The sequence below is a fragment of the Amblyomma maculatum genome, chromosome 2 (assembly GCF_055883805.1).
Source record: "Amblyomma maculatum isolate TAMU_Amacu chromosome 2, ASM5588380v1, whole genome shotgun sequence".
NCBI classification, from domain to species: Eukaryota; Metazoa; Arthropoda; class Arachnida; order Ixodida; family Ixodidae; genus Amblyomma; species Amblyomma maculatum.
The window spans coordinates 140,231,596-140,252,810 of NC_139345.1; the positions used below are offsets into that span (position 1 = coordinate 140,231,596).

Consider the following 21,215-nt stretch of genomic DNA (forward strand, 5'->3'; position numbering starts at 1 on the left):
GTCATTTCACAACTGGAAGTAGGAATCGTACTCAGAGAAGAGGATCAACTGTTAAGGATGCTCAGAGCACTCTCTTTGTTAAAGTGTGGTTGGAAACTAAATGCTTAAGAAAGCGGTCGATCGAATAGCGAAATTGTGAAATGTGCATTACAAAGCACTCCCTATACTACGAAAAAAAAAAAACATTTTTCAGCTGGTAGGCCCTGAGTCGAAATCCTTCTTTATTTTGCGCTGCTTGCGCCATCTTCTAACGATCCTCCCTTGGGTGCTCTGCAGGAACCCGGCTACAGCTGTCGGACGAGACGCTGCTGACGATGCTCATATCGGCGGTGACGGTGCTCTTTCTGCTGCCTCTGTGCATCATCATTGCCCTGAGACTGCGCAATAAGAGGAACTACGAAGAAGGTACGAAAAGAGGTTTTTGCATGTGCGCTGTCCTCATATATAGATATGTCGAATTCGCTCGCGGCTAGCAATTATTTTACAGTCTGTTTTCATATGTGAGACTTACAAACCTTAAAGTGGAGGAAACGCAATACGTCTATGAATATATAATAGAGATCAAAAATACGCACGCGTACAGAAAACAGCTTTAGGTTTACGACTGCGCGTCGACTGGAGAGAAACTGAGGAGAGTGAGTGCTTCTCAGCGTTGCTTGTCGAAGCTGCTTATCGCATTCGATTAATGTGTTTACTTTTCAGGCAGCCTTGACATTTATTGCATGTTATACTCCCGACAACTTTTTGTCTGATCTCTTTACGCCCTAAAACGAAGCCAAAATATACGTGTGTGATTACAGATGCCATGAATGTGCGTATTGCGAAACCCCGTGCGTGCGAGCAAGGGTGGCTTAACAAATGCGAAAAACAAGATCATTTCGTCTAGTCCTCTGGGATAAGGTAGACACCTACCGCCTGCTTAAACGTTAACGTTTCACACAAAGTATGCACGGACGAGACCCTACCAGTGATACGCGAGAAGCACATACGCTAGTATTTCATATGCATCATTAATTGTATTAAGGTCTTGAAACTTTTATTTAGTTGAATGCACATTCGGAGGGATAAATTTTGTGTCTCGCACCAGATGTATTTTATCAGTGAGTAACATATAAAGGTGCATATTATTTTTTAAAAATTGTGTAAAAAAACCTGCGCACAGGTTTACTCAGTAAGAGGTGCTCAATCTTTAAAAACACGTCGCTTTAGCGCACAGCGCCCTATTTACTGGCGATTCTCAAATAAGCTATCTTAGTGTTGCTGAGTCGTTCATATGTTTCCTAGAAATACCATACTTGAATTTTGATACACCACATCTGAAAATTAACCATTAAATCGCGTTTAATACATTCTTCACCTTTTTTTTTTTTTACTTTGCTTGCGCGGTTTCGCTCAAAACATTGTTTTTAATTTATGTGCGCATCCATAATGCAAGCGCAAGTTTGCGCCTTTAATTATTTGTATAATGTGCCATGTAGCCATCGTAAAGTACATAAAGCAAATTAAAATACAAAACAAAGCGAAAATTACAAAATAATGTCAAAATTTGCGTACCTTGATTATCTATATTTAAGCATTTTACTTTAGAAATGTTTTCCAGCTTCGAGAGTTGGCATTGTTTCTTTTTGTGTGTACGCAGAGTAAGTGGCATTCCCTTTATTATTAGTTTTCGTTTGTAGTGACCTTTCTTCCCTTATAATTTACAGCCAATTATATAACATTTTTGTCTCTATTAGCTTATGTTATGTCCCCTACAGTTTAATCTGTAGCGCTCAACAAGTGTCGCGAGAAGAGATACACAAGCACTCGTTCCTCAAGATCCGCAAGCAATGAAAGCGACGATTGCAGGGAAAACTTCAATAGTTAATTTGATGTGAAATGATTAGGCGCTGTCTAGAATGATAGACTGTCTCAAAATGCATTAAACAATATAAATAATGAAGTGAGGAAATGCGAGAGACCTTGGAGTGGAATGGCTATCGATTTAAATATAGTGTCTTGTGTAAGTTGTGATTCCAATACCAGTAACTGGACCATGAAAGGATAATTTTATCGGCGTTGTGATGCAGCCTGGTGCGAGAATTCGCGAATAAACTTTTAACCGCGTGAAATGTAGAACATCAGCACGGGCCGCCTGGGGAGGCAAACGTCTAGCGTGCCACTTGCGGCGTCTTGTCGTCCGCTCAAATATAATTTGTCGCGGTCCGACCCTGCTCATTTAGCTGAGCAAGGGGCACGCATACAAACTAACCCCGAGCCTCAAAAGTCCTTCTCTCTCTTTCTTTATCACGCAGTCAGTTGGCCGTTGCTCTTTCGCGCAATTATAACTCTTTTACGAGTCTCCTCGCCAAACTCGCTCTTGGCGGCCGAGCAAGAAGCCGCTATAATTTCGTCGTTTTTTTGTACGCTTACACTGAAGGAAGGAAGCTACAGCCAATTCAATTACCACGAAGCCGACGAGCAAGTCCGAACCATGCATGCCTGTTGGCTGACGCTGCTGTGCTTTGTTTCTTTCTCAAAGTCTGTGTCGGTGCCCCAGTTCTCATAGCCGCGCGCTATGCTAGCGATCCCGACCGCCAGAAACCAAGCAGCGGCTGGGCTTCGTCTCATCTGACATCGTTCCCCACTTCCTGCACTGCGTCATCTTGCACTGTGTGACAAACTCCGTTTTGTGTTTTGCATCCTCTTCCTTCTGCCTGGTTTTATTTATTACAGTATGCGTTTTAGCGCTTGCTTGCTTACGCTGATCCGTTTTAAAATGCAAATTAGGTTTTGCCCTTGAGGATGCTTTTCTAGGGTGCATTGAAGTTTCTTTCGTTTCGATTTTTGAGACAGGCTCTCTCTCCACGTCCTTCCTTTCTACGCTCTACGCACTACAGGCTGCGGAAGACTTCGCGAAGACCTCTTTATTTTTTAATCGCTGATACAACACACAATACAACCTTATGTTTGCATCTATGTATAAAATGAAGTTTTTGTTAGAGTGTAGAGTTATGCTTTCGCATTTACTCAAATTCTTTAATTTTTATTATATTGACTCTATATACAATGCCTAATTTTGTCTTGCCCAACACCACCAGTCCTCAAAATCTTTCCATGGATAACCTGAGCACAATTTTTGTCACCTCTAACAACAGCTCCGCTACGTGTTTAAATAGCACATTGAATGGCCCATAATCGTGTTAAACTAGATAGCCTAAACATATAGGTCCTGAGTATACACTGTTTGGACTCTGTCTGGCAAACGTTTCAAAACACATATATGCGCCAAACCAATTAAATTTTTTTCTGCTTCAGTGGTCGTTTTTCAGCATGTATTTTATCCAAACTATCCGTTCATCAAGTAATGAGCAAAACACATCTATATTTGGAGCAAAGCCCTTTGAACCAACGTCATAGGGCCAATATTGGCATTGCTTTGCAATTAGGGAGATTGCCTTCTCCTATGAAGCTTTCAGCAATTCAAAATTCAGAGGGAAGCAAACATTGCCTAAGATTATCTTTCCCCGAAGTATATTGCCGACAGAGAGGGCTTGCATATAGATATGATTTTCTTTTAATGTCTACACATGTGGGCTTTCACAAGGCATTTCACCTGCCGCACCAGGCCATGCAGTTTAAATGTTTTCTTTTGTACGCTTTTCAAAATGCACTTTTCGCATTTCGCACCAGACCGCCGGTATACAGTGCGTCCTGCGGGTTTCTCAAAAAGCCTTCTCGTCTTTTTGTTGTCTGCGCTTTTATCTGCTTTGACAAGGCGCCTTCACCCCCGGCACTATGCGTTTCAGTGAATGGCTCTTTTACAATTCTTATATATATCCTGCAGTATGGAGCTTTAACGGCAGCGCCTATGTCTCACCTGGGGTTCAAAGAAAGGTATACTGTACAAATCTCCGGGCTATAAGACGGTAAAAAGGACTTTTCCTAGCTCCTCTTTGGAATCCATGCCTTCTTATCATACAAAAAATGTTTGGGATGCCGGGTGAATGACATTTTTGTACAACATTTTAGGGCTTATGTGTGTGATACGTTGCTGAGAGCCTCCTAAATATAGCGGGAGTGCCGATCAACTGTGCTGTTTTGTGAGTGACGTGAATCATCCTTTCAGCGTGCTCGCATGATTGCGACGAGCACGAGATATTTCGGGGCACCAAGAGGAGAATAAATGTGTCGTATGACAATTTCTGTCGCATCTGTACCCTGAAGGATTCTTTACTGAGCGGCGATTAATCTTAAAAAGTCCCTTCAAGGTTTTAGAGGCCCTCACTGATCAGTTATAGGTAAATAATTATTGAAATCAGTTTCTCGGTAGGAGTAGTTACAAGCATGTCACTTTAAGGCCAAGCCAGACTACATTTATGCCAGCATCACTATCCCCACCACTGGCCATTGAGCTAATATTGTTAAGCTTTGCAAATGTTTGTAACTGCTTTCAGAAAGATGCCAGCACGCGCAATGCAATAAGAAAGGGGTTCTTTAATCGCGAATAATTAAAACCCACAGGTACGCACTTCAGATAGTGAAGCATAAGAAAAGTGTGCTGTGACGAAGGGCCGTCGATTGTTATCATGGTCAGAGTAAAAACAAATAAAATGAGAATGGATGAACCTGAAGCAATCCCTCGGCCCGTCTCAGTTGAGATTTTGTTTCCCTTTTAAGTCACTACCTACAAATGTCTAGGATATTTCGCGTGCTTTCGAGATCGGCGGTCACTGTTAGTTTCGCGACGGGATCTTCGACCACCGAAAATGAAAACAAAACAAAACGAAACAAACTGCAAGTGAGGCAGACTGGTAGTGATATCGTGAGCTTAAGGTCTGAGGACCGAGAATATCGTTGAATATGATAGCACGGAAATGAAGGCATGGACGAACAATATTATTTTTAACCCTCGTCCACTTGCGCTGCTCATCTCTAAGTCAGCAACTTTGATCGTATACGTTCTTGTTATTTAATAGTATCATTTTTCTTTCGAGGCTGAAGAGAAGCAGCCCTGTACAGACGCCGAGATCTGAGTACCGAGGATTCGAGAATTCCTGGTCAGTGTGGTAGCACAGAGACAAACGTGGAGGGACGAACAATAACAATTTCAGTCCTGTTTCACCCTTTCTGCTCCTCCGGAAGTCATCAACTTTCATCGAATGTGAGCTGCTTTTAAAATTGTGCTATTTCGCAAGGGAAGAGCGTGAGACTACGCAACAAGTTATGAAGAGATATTAAAGCAAGCATGGATCACGAACAAAATTGCAACAGCTATTCTTGCGGTGGCCCAGACTGCTGCTTGAAGAAAGACTGGGGCATCGGAACTAACTGCAGCCTAATATGCGGTGATACGTACACGACGTTTTTAAAGCGTCTATAAGGGGAGTCACCTGTTTCACGCAAAAAGATGTACGCAATTTTATTTGCTTGCTGAGTTTACATAGTTTTATGATGAGTGTTAGCGGAGTGCTGCTCTGGAATATTAAACAGCCAGTCGACGTGACAGTGTCGTGCAATCGAAGGCACCAGACTCTATAAGCAAGTAAAGTTATTGCATCTTCGCTCTCGGTGAAAACGCACTATAGCTCCCCTACGACTGCTATAAGAACATCGACTGCGCCCGTACACGCTGCCTGGAGGCGTCGAGTGATTGTCGCCTCGATCAAGACAGAGACGGCTGCTAAGCGCGTTATTCTACACAAATCTCGATTACATTTTTTTCGCGAACAACTCTCTTAGATATCCATCATTAGTGCTTGACAGCTCAGCTTATCATCGCCTGCTGCAGATGCTTATGACCATAAAACAGCAACACATTGGGCGGATAATAGCACTACATGCCTCATACGGAGAAGGTTACACATATCTATTTCATGCTAGATTCGTATACCACCAACGTATTAAGAATGTTGACCCCGTTGTGAACAGCCCATGCACATAGAACACTTGTACCGCTGGATTAAATACCATGTTTTTTTTTAATAAAAAAAAATAAACGAGCAGTGGTTTGTAGGTTAACACACGTATATGTAGCGCTTCAGCTCTCCCTCTCCCTAGATAAACGCTTCTTGTCCTATATGTTACTAGCTTCGGACAAATATTTGCAGCCTAACGGAAAATACGTATATAATAATTTCTAACCTGTTCTCGAAAATTGCTACTGTCTAAAAGGCCGGAAAATCGCTGAGGCTGTAGCTATCACGCAAATCAAGTTCAAAAGAGTGTGACATAGGGACGACTTATAACGCGTATTGTCGTATTGATCTGAATACCATTCAACTAGCCTTTCGGACTAGACGCTATGTGTGGCATGGACTTTAAAGAGTCAGATAAACCTACGCTGACACTTAACGAAGAAGGCGAACAAATAACTGTACACGTCACATCTACTACGCTTTTTACCCAGTTTTTGTATTGGTGATCGAGGTTTTAGTGGCATGTAGAAATGCCCAATCTGAATAGGTTTTAGAGAACTACCTTACGGTTGTAAACGGGCAGATTGGGCTGTTACGACCCTAGTGTATACCTCTCTAGGGCGAATAAAACAAATGCTATTCTTCGGCGCCTAATTATAAAACGGGATTTCATTATCCGCAGAACTCGATCACTAGCATCAGTTTTATATGTTCGTTCTCTTTGAACCGCAGCCCTTTTTCTACTTTTTACACAAATAGAACAAGGGTAACCGTTTTACAGGACATAGCTTTAGCGATACAGAATCTCTGGGAGAAACAAAGACCACCAAACTACAAAATAGGATTCGTAAACATAAGTTCGCATTTAATATCTTGAACAATATGGAGACGCAAACACTAATATTTTGATCAATCGCACGTTACACTGATTGAGATTATTAGCATGCTACATCGCGCGTTGATAATGACACGTGAATAGACAAAGTGGCGTTTTCCTTAGAAACCCTATACACTGTCATTCTTTGCGTGCCGACAGAATACGAAAACTTGCCTTCACCTGTTTTTACGATGCTTGCCTCTGCACCTGCGTACTAAGGCCTAAGGTAATCAGTTGAGTGCTTAAAGCTCGATGCGTACGGGCTTCATGGGGGTGAGATTGATCCTTGAGCCTCTCCACCTGAGAGTGGGAGGGGGCAGGCCGGAAGCTACATCACAAATTGAAGAGTGCCTAAAGAAACTAAAAAAAAAATAATAATAATAATAAAGAGATGCTCTGATTGGCCCAGAGTTTTTCAACCAAGATATGCTGCGAACGAGCCCAGCTAAACAAGATAGGGAGCGCTTTCGTGATAGGAACAACACATGCGTGCAGCGAATAGCAGGTGCAATGAGAAATAAAAAGAGACCATTATTAATAACTGTCATTAAAACCAGGAGTTTCAGGACTGCGCAGAGCTTTTGCAAACATTGCACTAAATGACATTTTCAAGATCCACGAAGAAAAAAAAAAACATGAGCAAGAGCCATATGAAAACCGTTTTAAGGGAAGAACAAAGGCGTACGTTCACTAAGAGCACTCGGAACGGCAGGAGCTGACTGAGCGTTTTACGGCCAGCCAGTGAAAAGGCTTTCCAGGCCAGAGTGGTGCGGAATCGAGAATCTCTTCCCAGCCCCATCCTCCCTCTTTTCTCTCTTCCTTCTTGTTCACCTATGCCTTTCTCGCTCTACGTTTTTTCCTTTGGCAGAGAGCAGTGCTAAAAAATAAATAAATAAAAAGGGCGCGGAACGGGGCGGAGGGTTGACTCGTAAAGAAAATTACGCGTCTTAGCAGGACGCCTCCCTCCGCATATACCTTACGCGTCATCCTTTCAGCTGGTGCTACTGTTTTGTTATTGAAACTTCTTGCCGATTTCTTCCAACTATCTGAGCACTAGCTCCCGCGAGCACTGGACAGCTCCGGTCCGCAGAAATCCCTCAGACTTTTCTTAATTGTTTTTGCTTCTTCATTCGCCTTGCATTTTTGGCCGCGCGTACACAGTGAAAGCAGTACTCTTCCTACCTCCCGCTTCTTTTTTTTATCGTTTCTCTCGCTGTTACGCACCCCCCCCCCCCCCCCCGCTCCCCTTCTTATACTATCGTCTGTATTTTTCTTTTCGTGTTGACCGTTGGCAGCTTCGTGTATAGGGACGACACGAGCTCTGAGGTCGGACCCGAGCCACGTTTGACCTCAGCCGACATTCAGTTCGGCCTCATTCTCTCTCGCTCTAAAATCCCGACACTCTCACTCTCAATCTGTTTCCACGAGGCTACCTTTGCATTAAATTAATTTAACCCTCGTAGCCAGCGCACCACTTTAATTGAAGTGGTCCCGCGAGAAATGTGACGCGCGCTGCGAGCGTCACGAGTCGTTTTCCGTGAATTTAAGTTTATTTTCTTTTTTTTCACCCACCGCTTTCTCTTGATTTTCACTGTCTCTTTCTTTAGTGTGCCTGCATAACTGAACCTGCAGCCGCTGCCTGGAGCTGTTTGCATAAACTTTAATTTACTAACGGCCGGCAAGAAGACGCGGAAACCCACTACATTTAGTAAGACGATATTGTCTTTGCAGACGCCGCGGGTAAACCCAGGCTCCGCATATAAGCGAAGAACACCCGGTGTTTCCTGCTGTAATGAGAATTCTTCGCTTGGAAACACAGTTTTATGTAATCTTTGTTCTTCCTTGTGTTGTTTTTGAGCTAACGTGTCCATAAAGCGGTCTCTGCCATATTCTTATGAGCCTGAATTATTAAATGCGGCAGTGGTTTGCTCACGTCAGTGAGAAGATTTGTTTGCCATAGTTGGCTTTAAACCCCTCCATAATGGCCGCAGTTAGGAGATTGAGCAAAGGGGAGCCCTTGGAGGACAATTCGTTGATGTAGTCAGTCTTCAAGTATGCTTCTTTAAGTGACTATATTTATAAAAAAAAGAAACAGCGGATGGAAGCCGCATCTTCTTTCAACTAGTTACTGTTTATTTAAATGTAAAAATACGTCTGTTTTATTATTAGCACAATTCAGACTAAAATCCTTCTTTTCAGAATCATACTAGGCCCGCCAGGTTTTTGGGGAGTTTAAACTTTAGAATTCGTCGCTTCAAGATGAGATACAGCTTCAGCTGCATAGCCAACCTCAACCTTTATTCAGTGTGTTCTTAACAGTATAAATTCCCCTTAACTCTATATTTTATTGCGTCACCACCACACACCGTATTCATCTCACGAAGACTGCTTTTACAGAAAAGGTTCAGGCCAATATTACATTCGTCGTCATAATTCACTGAGTTTAACCGATGAGAGTGGGTAACAAGAGTAGTAAAGTTACTTCTCCAGGCTTTTCTTGACACGAGGGAAGTGTATATCGCACGCAAAGTTTAACGTTATTGTGCTGCACGTGGTTATGAAGAACGCACTAGTGGAACGCTGTAGAATAATCTTGACCGCATTGCGATCTTCAAAGAGCGGTATTTTGCAGAATACGGGTACATTTTTTCCCTTCGCCTCCATAGAAACGCAGCCGCTTGGTCAGCCGGCCATGCGTAGAAGTCGTTCATTTAGAGAATGGAAAGAACGATATAATTTCTATTCTGGTATACATTAGAAGAGCGCTGGAAAAGCTACTTCAAGCAAGGCTAAAAAGGGCATGGGTGATTACACGAAAAATTGAATAAAATTCATTTAATATTATGATGACCTAGCATTTATAACACGTAATGAAAGTAGGCTTTTATCCTCAGGTGGCAGAAGGAATCAGTGCACCTAAATGTTTTTTTCTGAGAGTACAGTCCTATCAGTGTGAATTTCTTTTTTAATTCTACCAAAAAAATATCTGGAAACCTCGACTCAGGTGAACACCAGCTCAATAAGCCAGAACAGAAAGCATTCCTCCCTGAAATGCTCTATAAAGTTTCATACAAATACTCAGGCAGATGAAAAAAAAAGAAAAACAATAAGCATGTCTCTTCCCAGATCAAGTTCGGATATAGCGCCAGTGCGATCAAGACATCTGTTTTTTTCTTTCCGCCGTGCCTTGCATTTTAGGTCATCAGAGCAATTTTGCGACTCGCATGGTTCAGCTTCACTGTGACCCACAACACTGTTGGCTTGACACCCGATTTACAGCACGTCTTAATATAGACGCGAACGGGTGAGAAGCAAGATGGAGTGGTAAGAACGGACTAAGGACCATTCAGTAGCAGGAAGGAGACTTGACGTAAGGCAAAAAAAAAAAAAAAGACTAATTCCTTGCCTATCGTCAAAGCAACCACGCAGCTTAACACACTCGCAATGTCATGGCTCACGTGTGTGTCACAAAGCGCAACCCAACAGTGTCGCAGCAAACATTGAATTGTCTCCTGCAGAGTGGTTGCGATCCGCATGAACTAACATGTCAATAGAGAATTTTAGCTTACCGTGATCCGCGAGCCGCCACCGTGACCCTCTACCGCGCGTAGGCGTGCCGGACAAGCTAATTGGTCTCGACGCGGCAGGCCTATGTGCCGACATCCAGTATGTGGCGCCATCTATCCGCATCAAAGGGGTCCGGGCATGCGCAGTGGAATGCACAGTGGCGGATCACGTTAGCGGATTGCGGATCACGGTTAGCTAAATCTCTCTAATATGCGGTTTGAGGGCTCTACAGCTGGCGGTCCAAACGAGTGTACCGGGTGGTAATATTTAAACCTTAATCAAAGCGAAGTAGTAGCGTCGAGCCGCTTTACACAAGCGCTGTAGACGTGAACCACACCATTTTTTTTTTGTAGGCGCTGATGTAGCCGTGCATGCGCTACATCATCGGCGGAACGCGTTAGGTTTAACTACGGCGGAACCCGGTAGGTTTAAGATTTTCGTCATTGCCTTCTTGATATTTTTGCCTGATGCGGCAGCCATGCTGAAATCATACCAAATGAAGTTGGTAAGGAATTTTTACAGGAGGTATTCAAGTGCCGTCAGGGGGACGTTTAGTGGCACAAAGCGTAGCTTCTGCAGTGCACGCCGGAGCAGGCGGACATCGAGCGATTAGACATGGCTGAAACCTTGCGGCACGCACCACAAAATGGCGGCCACACATGACGCAGGTGCACGCTCTCTATAGGTACTGGCCTGAGGTGAAGAGATGGTGGATTTTTGATTGCAGCTTTTTTCGGATGCACCAAAGCCATTGACAGACAGAAATATGTTATTGAACTGGATTTCACATTAAAAGCACAGTATGGGAGATTGACTTACAGCTCGCAATTCAGAGACCTCAAGGCTGGAACTTGCCCGCTTTCAAAAGCAATAATAAAATAAAAAAGCTGCCACCAATAGCCAGTATTTTCGTAAAAACTTCATTACAATGTCATATCTGTCCTAGTTTTGTTTTGTAGCTTTTCTTCACTTTTTAAACAAACACAAACTGGCACACAACATAGTCCAGTAAGCAGGAGTTCACCGATAAATTATACGCGAAGCAGAAACCTACCACACCTGTATTTTTTTCTTACATAAGATGACACCCGTTATGCACGATTATCTTGAAAATTTTTCGAAGGACAAATGAAATGACGTTCAGATTAAGACACGCCCTCAAGACACACTGCAGCGAAACTAAACCTGTATCAATAAAAAAATATTTAGGAAGAAATATTAAATTCCTCTGTTAGCGATGCACGCCCAGCCAAAAGCACTGGAATGGATTAAGAGTTGGGAACATCACCTGGAGGCAGTTTCAATAATCGATGAACTCTGTCTATTCAGAAACTTCCCTCAGATGTGGAAACACTTGAGTGATGTCGAATATTAATCATACAACAGATGCAGAGTTGTAATCAATATGCGCGTCTTCTCTAGGCTACGCAAACCAATAATGCAGAATGTATCGACTGTATAGTTATTCATCCATATATTCTAGAGTGATAACTTAAACAAAGTATGGGTAGCCATATTACTTCCTTTCTCAACATCTTGTCTTTGCACTTCTGAAAACAGCATCTAGACACAACAATTCATGAAGCAATACTGAATGTTTTTTGTAAGTTATGAATGCGGCACCTTTACAAAAAAACAAATCTTTCTTTTATTTTAGTAGTGATTTAGCTAGAAGGTGTGTGTGCGGGGGGGGGGGGGGGGTCTATATGTTGAATGTGTATAAAAAATTAGTTGTGGTTTAGCTCTGGTTTGCCCGTGTTGAATTGCAAAAACAACAACGGAAACTTATTTTTCCTGCTACATTATCTCCCTATCACGCTCTATCAGTGTAAGGTGCTACATTATTTGGGACACTTAAGCCCGAGGATGCAGGATTGAATCTCGGCCGCAGCGGCCTCTTTTCGATGGAGGCCGATAGCAAGGCGCCCGTGGGCGTAGCAATGTCAGTGCACATAAGTACCCCTTAAACTCGTCCTTTAAGGGTATGACGCGAGAGCGCATGCTACCAGCAAACATATAAAGTCACGCTTTAACCAAGACGTATGGACGTGCCCGCGTGTAATACGTTTAACTATAATGGAAACGGTTCTGGCAGGTTGATTTTGATATCACCCTCCCATATGATAGGAGCCACCAGAGCTGACAGCTCCTGCTCGTGGGATAGGGGCAACGTGATTTCAAATATCATAGCAGGCTGATTTTTTTTATGAGGAGACCGTAGCTACGCCTCTTCACGGAGTAGCTGCGGCTACCCGAGGTCTCGCTTTGGCTGTCGTAGTATTGCTTTCACAATAAAATGTATATGTCTTCCTAAATTTGAAAAGAGGCACTATACGTAGAATTTTCGGTGGGTCATGTTCAGCTAGGCCCAACTACGCACAGTAGTGTATAAGGAGGGGAAAGCATAGACATCAAGTATTCTTCCTATTGTTCTCTTGGGACTGATAACAAGAACTAGGGAGAAAGATAAACAGAAAACACGAAGAGCAAAATAGGTTTCATGCATTAATGATCACGAACTACAGCAGTTACAATTATTATAGCGCTTAATATTTACTGAAGGCATGCAAATATTAACTAAATTATTTGCAAGCAGGCACATTTTATGCAGTGGGGGCCTTGGGAAAACTTGATGTACAGAGCAGTCTGTCGCATATACAAGTAGACTAATCCAAAGAAACCACAGCTCACAAATTATAAAGGTCTCATAAATTCTAAAGAAGATGGTTTAGGTTTGTGGTGTTTAACGTGCCATATAGCGAATCAGGCTATGACGGACGCTGTAGTGAAGGGTTCAAGAAATTTCGACCCCCTGGGGTTCTTTAACGTGGACTGACATCGCAAAGCACACGTTCTCATTGCTTCTGACCTCCATCGAAAATTCGCCGACTCTGCGGGCATTCGATTTCGCATCGTTGGGAACAGTAGTCGAGCGCCGTAACCACTGGACTACAGCAGCAGGGCTCAAAAGGAGAATCGAAGGCCTGTATAGACGAGACCATTAACGGGAACTCATCGACCATGCACCTGAAACTAAACGTTACTGATTCGCTAAACGATGAACTTCAGCTGATTGGCTTGTCTGCATCGAAGCACAACAAATCATCTGCATAAGCTTATGCTTCGAGCTTATTTCCCCAAATATGGTAAGTATCAATGGCTCCACTGTGAGTATACTATTAAATTGTTCTTTATACATACAATACTACAAATAGAGAAGACCGCGGGTAACTTTGCTTAATCGAGGATATAATGGCCACTGGTTGCAATACAAGACCAAATGTGATCCAGTGTGTGGAACAGTTCAATAGAAGCTTGCTTCGTTGGAAACAACTGAATCCAAATGAACGTAGGTTATAATAGGAAATTATTCGGGCGCTTGATGAAATGATTTAGCGACGTCGATATGAAACATCACAAATTCAACCTGAAATCGGAACACTGCTCCGAAACGGCACACACGATATGTAAGTTAGTCTCTATTGATTGCCCGTCAAGGCCGCGCGTCTGGTGTGGTGCACTAAACATAGACATTGTAAGCAGCAGCTGACTTTAATAGGACTTTGGAATAACTTCATATTCTTCATTACAATGTCTGTAAGGAATCCATCAGACAGCAGAAAACGCGAGACAGCAAAGAGAAAGAAGTGGAGCCTGGAGCATGGTTGACACGTGTGAGCTGGCGCGCACAACGGTATTCAATCATCGCCTACCGCTCTGAACATCAGATAAATATCGTACACTTGGAGGATGCGCGGGGTAACACGAGCAGCCACTTTCGCCCCTCAGAATGGTAATTACGGCGTTAAAATTTCAATATGAATGGCGAAGTCTTGGGCTTGACGACTACTCTACTTTTCTGTCACTAGTTACAGAGACTACTCTATGTCTTTGGAGCACAAACGAATCTTCAGGAATGCCGACAATTAGCGTTCTGGTTCAGCACGCAGACCCAGTCTCACAACAAGAACTATCGTGACCCTTGGAGCCAAGCCTATTCATATCCCTTCGACACATTCGTGTGTCTCTGGGTGTCTTCCTCCACTTCCGGCCTCTCAACTAAGCTCCTTTAGCTTCTTCACGGACCTTACCCTATTTTGATAACATAGAACTGGCTTAGCTTGGCCAGCACATGGGTAGCGAGAGGTACGTTTCCCTGGCCGAGGTTGTTGTGGTCACTGTATGTTTAGCCAGTCTCTCGCACACGCTACACACTTGTACAAACGTGTTGTTCACAAAGTCCGGGTGACAGATTCACATTCGAAAACTCGAATGGCGTCATTGGTCATACGACGGGCCTTCACATCCTCTTTTCTCGGTTCTCGTTGATTCAGTTCTTCTATAGACTCTATCTCGGCGGCTATTGCCGCCTAATACGCTTGCCAGTCTGGCATCTCCGTTTGGCAAGCGGTTCGACGCACGTGCACGCATCTAAGCAGTTGACCCCTGCCGACCGAGCTCAAACTACCTCTCTTAGTTCAGGCGTCTCCGCCGCTCTCTTCGCCTTCTTACACTCATTCTCTCTTTGTTTAGTAGCCAAGTGATCGCGGTAACCTCAAGATCGAAAGAGTTAATCTTCTCTTTTATATTCCGCTGTTAAGCAGCAGATTGGTTTTCCTCTGGTGGTGGCGATGAAAAATATTTATTTTCAAGTCCGAAAAACGAAATTAAAGAGCAGCGTTGCGGGCGGCCTTCGGGCTAACGGTCGTGGTGTCCAGTGCGTGCCACCCATGTCACCAGCCGAAGATGGACTTCCGGCTTGGTGCTGGACAAAGCAGCCTCCCACTGCTGAAGACTGATAAGATGCCAAGAGGCAGGGGGCAGGTGTTCCGGGCAGAAATATAGAATACGAGGGTAATCGTAGCGGGAGCTGTTGCATATATCCTGGCGTGGAGGAGTTCCTTCTCTGCATTCATCTCAAGCGTTGTGATACAGTCGCCTATTTCATCTCCACCTTTTATACGCAATACTGCGAATGCGAGGCACGGTTCGGGTGACAGAGCGGCGTGCCGGCGTGCGATATGGCAACAAGGAGGCAACGAAGCGCGCGGTGTACATGTGGGGTCTCTCTGTTTACCATCGTATGGGTGCATACACACAACTGCTCATCTTTGTGATGTCACGTGCGGCTCCGATGGTGGAGAGGGAGCGCGGCCGCGGGGATGGCGAAGAGCACGCCGCCCCTGCTGCTGCTTTCCGGTTGCAATGGTAACGGCACATGCGCACAACTGGCCTCACGTTTCCACCGCGAAATGCGCAATTGGTACCACCAGTGTACTTTCGCTAGAAAAAAAATTGTCTCTTGAATTACCTAGAGGAGCCCCACGACCCCTCTGCGGACCATCACTGCCGCGGCCAAGAATCTGTACAGGTTGACAGCCTCAAACCATATTATTATCCGCCCACCCTTTCCTCGCATTCAGGCGGCAGGAAGGCTACTTTTTCGGCGGGGAATTAACTGTATTGGATTCGACAGACAGCGGATCAAATGAGACAGCGAAGACAAAGACGAAGTGAGGTCTGTAGACTGGTCAACACTTCAGAACTGAGCCGAGCTACTACCTTCAACCACTACCTACCGTCCTGAACGTCAAATAAACACCTTGCAAATGTAACGAGACTACATCAATTCAGAAGTGTCAGTTTTTCTCCACGATCGCCTTTTGGACTCATGGGATTTTGCCGAAAACGCTGCGGTTTAAATGCAACGTGAATATTGGATTTAAAGGTATAAAATAAAACATGAGAAAACACTGATTTAAGTGGCCTTTATCGTCAGCTCCAGGAGTTCTCGAAAGAGACTTTTATCTACTACATCTCCTAATTCTTCAGCAATTCAGGCGTTTGTTACTGCCATACACTCACCCCACTGAAGGAGTTAACAATTGGCATGATACGTACTACTTAAACTTCATCAGCACGGTTGGAATCAAGAACAAAGAGGGTTCAACATTTTCGAAGTCACTAAAGGATTTGGTCTATATTTTCTACGAGGTCACTGCCACACGGAATCAGCTTGGTAATGACATGCCAGCCCACTGGCACCTGCCTTGTTTCTTGCTCATAGTGCAAAGCTTGATTAGTGGCAAACTGGCCACCGTAGAGACTGAAATCACGTTACGGAAAACATTCTGCTGCACAGTTTCGTAATATAGCCATCATTTCTTTGACCCGAGCGCCATGACCATCGCGTTCAACTCGATGCCTCGCAATTCTAGCTCGCGAAGGATGTTGACGCTCTTGAGGAACTGCTTCCCCTCGTTGTTTTACTGAACCTCATATAAAACCTACCTCAGCGGCTGTGTCACAACCATCGTGCTTAAACACGCCTCGTGATATAAATAACGTCGTAAATAAGCTGTCATCGTCTGCTAATTAAAGTGATGCTTGCTGACGAGATGTACTAATGTTCAGAAGTGCCCATTCAAACTGATATTTTGGGCAGGCTCATAGTCTGGTCTGTTTATTGCCCTTGGAAATATTGTAACATTTTATAAAATGCATCCATAAATGAGCACGGAAGATGATTAAGTCGTCATGGGGAGCTATTCAGGTTTCTCAAACATAAGTGATGCTGGACGACAACACCAAATTCTAACACTGCACGGCTATTATCGATTTTCCGCCAAATTGAGTACGACAGTTGGGGTCATGGACATTCTCCAAGAAGAAAAAACCACAGCAAGAAGAGTAAATATTAGAAAAGCTTTTCACGCAGCGAAAGTACGGTGAAAGCTTATAGGCTGTTCAAATTCTGCAATTTGCCTTACAACTAAAACGATTAACATAGCATAAGGCCGCATCCCCATCAGCCTGGAAAGCAGCCTAGAGAAAAGCCTAGGCAAAAGGCGCACACAGAATTCGCAGTCTTCTAAACACAAAAAGCTGAATATACCTTTCCGTCTTGTTCTGACTGTTTTCTCTACAGATGTATTCAAGCTTATTGTTCTAAATCAACCGGCGCAGATTTATCTCTTTCGTTAAAAATGGCAGCAACAGGCATTATGGTGTATGTGTTCAAATGTTCAAATTATCTACGTTCACCATGACGATCAAGAGGGACTTAAACTAGGTATCAACAATGCCTAGCAGCAATCAAGAGGACAAGACCTCTCTGGAGGCAGCGCCTTTTCTCCTTCATTTCGATACTCGCTTTACTTTGCGGCCACCATTGAAGCGAGGACATCCATAGCAAAGCTGTCGTCAAAGCTTGAACTACAGGAGTGGCAATCAGGAGCTTGTACGACGCGTTGATATGCTGCGGTAGACGCTTCAGTAGCTCAGTGACTCGCTTTCGCCGAACTAGACACGACTCCATTTCTTTTTGTCTACTGCTCTTTCCAAGTATTGGTATAAGTGTCGCGAGCTTCATCTTCATGGTGAATGTCAAGTTCGAGATGAATTGTTCAGTGTCATGGCGTAGTGCATTTATTCGGCGGTGACCATATACTTTGTACAAGGCCCTTAAGGCGTACCCTATGGAAGGGCGCATACACGTTCAGTAGCTAATTCCTTGATGCACTATCTCGGAGTTCATGTCTGGTATGCAGCTGACACCATGCCTTGAGTACTGCGGCACGTTTATTAACGCGATATCATTAAGACCAAGGTTTCGAGCAAACGCGTGCCTCTGCTGCGTGACGTTTTACCGATCACATGGCCTGGTACCAGTTCGACGGCAAGTTGTGTTACATATCGAGACTACATCATATGACCGACTTCGCCGGACATAGCAATTGAAATCTTTTAGTACCTTTGAATCTCAACTAAGACGCTAGTTCTAGGCCAAGCTAACCCGTTCATACGGGTTGATTAAAACGAGCTTTTATACATCCATGTCAAGTGGCGTTTCGCTTAATTTACTAGTTAATGGTCGCATTATCGCTTGGTATATAGAGGTATGACGTCCCAAAGTGACTCAGGCTATAGGAGACTACGGCAGTCGCAGATGATTACGGAAATTTCGACCGACTGCCTAAACGTGCATTGCATTTGCTCAGCAGACAGGCGTTTTGCCTCCATAGAAAAGCGGCTGTCGCGGCCTGGATTCGATCCCGCGACTTGGGCCACAGCGGTCCAGCGCCCCAACCACTGCGCCACCGCGGCGGATCACGACTGTATTCTGATGCACATCTATGGAATAACAGAGGTGTAGAATAAAGGAATAATGATTATGGGAGAAACAAAGCTTGCCAACGAAAATAATAACTCACAAAAAGGATGCGCACACAGCAGACATTCCTCACTGAAACAATGAAAATATAAAATACACAAATAAAGAGAGGGGCGAGAAGGGCACAAAGAGGGGTGCATTTCACGTCCCTGTCGTTATTTTCGTATTTGCGTTGCATGCCTGTACGACTGACTTGCCCGAAAACGTACACTCTTAGACATTAACGTTGTGCGCCATACCCTTATAGGAGGAGCGGATCTCTCCCACTAATCCTTTTTCTGTTTCGTCATCAATTGTAGAAGGTATTTTTTTTTTCTATATACTGCAAGTGTAATAACACTAGCTCTAGCTCCAATATCGATCCTGGAGCTAAGGCTGGCGCTTCAGTGTTTCGCGAGAAGACTTAATTTGTTTCTTGCGAATATTGCACATTCAGTGAACGCTTGGCTATTTCCTTTTGCTTACAACTACACGACTGTTTTTTTTTCGTCGGCAAGAAGTACTGTTCTCGCAGTCCTTTACGATAGCGCTTAAAGACAGCATTGGTTTCATTTCAGGAAACTCCAGATTTTACCCCTGAAGCTGAATTGCGAGTGACAGCAGGACCTTCCGAATGAAGACGTCCTTTAGATGTCCAGGAAACCGGCCAATGTAACCCAGAGCTTTACCGTCTTTTGTAGTTTGTGAATGGCGAAGGAACAATGATGAAAGCAAACGGAAAGTTGAAGGTGAACCGGCTGGGTGAGCTTAGCGTTTCTATAACAAGTTATGCCTGTGAGAATTGATATCTGCCATTGCCCTGATATGGTTAATGACGCTTAAGTCGATCACAGCACGCAGTCAAATTATCCAAATCATTTGAAGAATGATGGACAGTTCGGTAAGTTTGGCTTGTTTATGGTGGTTCACTGTATGATATGGAGCGAAAACAGAAGGGTGAAAGGGACAGACGAAACTCTCGTTTGTATACGGTTTTCTTACTTTTGTCCTTTCGTCCGAGTATGCAAGGTATGCGTGCACATTAAGGTCCACATATAAAAAAATAATTTCAGATCTGCTTCTTCCGTGTAGACAGAGAAGGACAGACGTAAGCGTCACTGTTAGCAGAAGCAGTAGCAGAACTTCGGCAAATAGCAGATTCACATTCTTCGGAAAATATTGAAGAAAAAAAATTAGGCCGGTCCGGCGGTTTCGGACGGGTAGCCTCTCGTATTAAGTGCTTTATTCCGATCTTCGTCATCGTGATCTTTCACCCACTACTTCCGTTTTTGCAACTGTGTGCCATCAGAATTGCGGCCGTGTCCGTGCAGTACTGGGTTTTGAATTGATCAGGAAATAGAGAGAATCTTTAAATTCTTACATTTGGTTTACCATGCCAATAAAAACCAACGATGATCAGTCAAAAGCTTTTATACAACACCTGGCTGGAACCTGCCATTCTATTAAAAAATAAGCGCTCGCGTCGCCAACAGCCACTTAGTGTAGCTGCATACGACGACTTGAACACGGCTGCACGTAAGGCAGACAAAACATCTCCGGGCTCCCTTTCGCATCAAGCAGAGTAATAGCTGTTGCCAATGTGTGCTATGATGGTGTATTATAATTCATGGTAATAATATGGATAGCGGTATCGAATAATATGCTCACAGAAAATGTGTGGGTTTGTGGAAATTCCGCAAAAATAAAATGTTATTCATTGACCTACACTATTTATAAGTCGTTCAACGCATGCTCCTCCAGCATTTTGCGAATCAGGATGGAAGCCATTGGTTGACTCAACCGTTCAGTTCCTTATTTGACTCTTGCAACACCATAATGGATTGCACAAAAAGGTTCTTCACAAAGAAAGAACGGTAGGGCGCTAAACACAATGACAAGACGCTAGTCCCATTCTTCGATTTCTCGCGTTTTTTTTTTTGCTCAATTCATTGTCATCACCAGAGCTTAAGCAATTCTATACCCCGACGATAATTTACAGTAATGTATTTAGCAACACTATCCATATCTTTTTCCAATCCAGGAGGGTCTTTCTAGCAATAAAGAAACCATAGACGAGCGTTAATAGGGTTGTGTATCTAGTCAACAATATTACTCAACTCTATTCTTTGAAAGATACCCTTGTTCCCACAATGGGACTTGAAATCTCGGCAATAAGATAGACAAACGCAGTGCAGAATTTTGAAATGATTGGCGTATTGCTCCTTAGCACGAAGAAAGAAGTGTAGCTTTAACTCGTAGGTTTCATTTTCTCGTGAATATTTCACACACTGTTCATTTGAAAGATTCTGCTTTTGAAACATGCCAGCTAACGCGTGAAGTAGCAGCTAACACACTTAGGGCAAGCACAAGTCACCACGTTAAAAAATGGAAGTTAGCAGTCTCCCTTTTTGTCGAACAAAAACAGGCTTTCTAGCTGAGTATACATCTCAAGGCTTGTTGAGATGTCTGACCTGAATATCCAAAGTACCCTCTAACATGTACTAATGTACATTCTGCTATCTACCACATGGCTTTTTGCAGAAGGCCCGCAGACGCCAAAGAGCAGCAACCACCAATCCCAACAGCAGCAACAGCAGCAGTCACACGCCCATTCCGGCTCCAAATCGAGCAGCAAGGGCGGAACCCACAGTAACGGCCTGAGCGGCGGCAAGCCGGACGACTACTGGATCAGCCGCGAGACGGCCACGTAGCGGGAGAGCCC

At 43.8% G+C, this 21,215-nt stretch overlaps 1 protein-coding gene and 1 long non-coding RNA gene across 4 annotated transcripts in view; one reads left to right on the forward strand and one right to left on the reverse strand.

Moving 5' to 3' along the window:
• The window catches only part of LOC146200076 (nephrin-like), a 91,502-nt gene extending 70,298 nt beyond the window's left edge, over positions 1-21,204 (forward strand). The window contains exons 7-8 of the mRNA XM_084595339.1: positions 277-405; positions 21,035-21,204. Of these exons, the coding sequence (XP_084451465.1) occupies positions 277-405; positions 21,035-21,204 (299 nt within the window). The remainder of the gene's footprint in view (positions 1-276; positions 406-21,034) is intronic.
• LOC146200077 (uncharacterized) overlaps positions 1-21,215 on the reverse strand; it is a 45,476-nt gene that overhangs the window by 19,592 nt on the left and 4,669 nt on the right. The gene's annotated exons all lie outside the window — the stretch shown is intronic.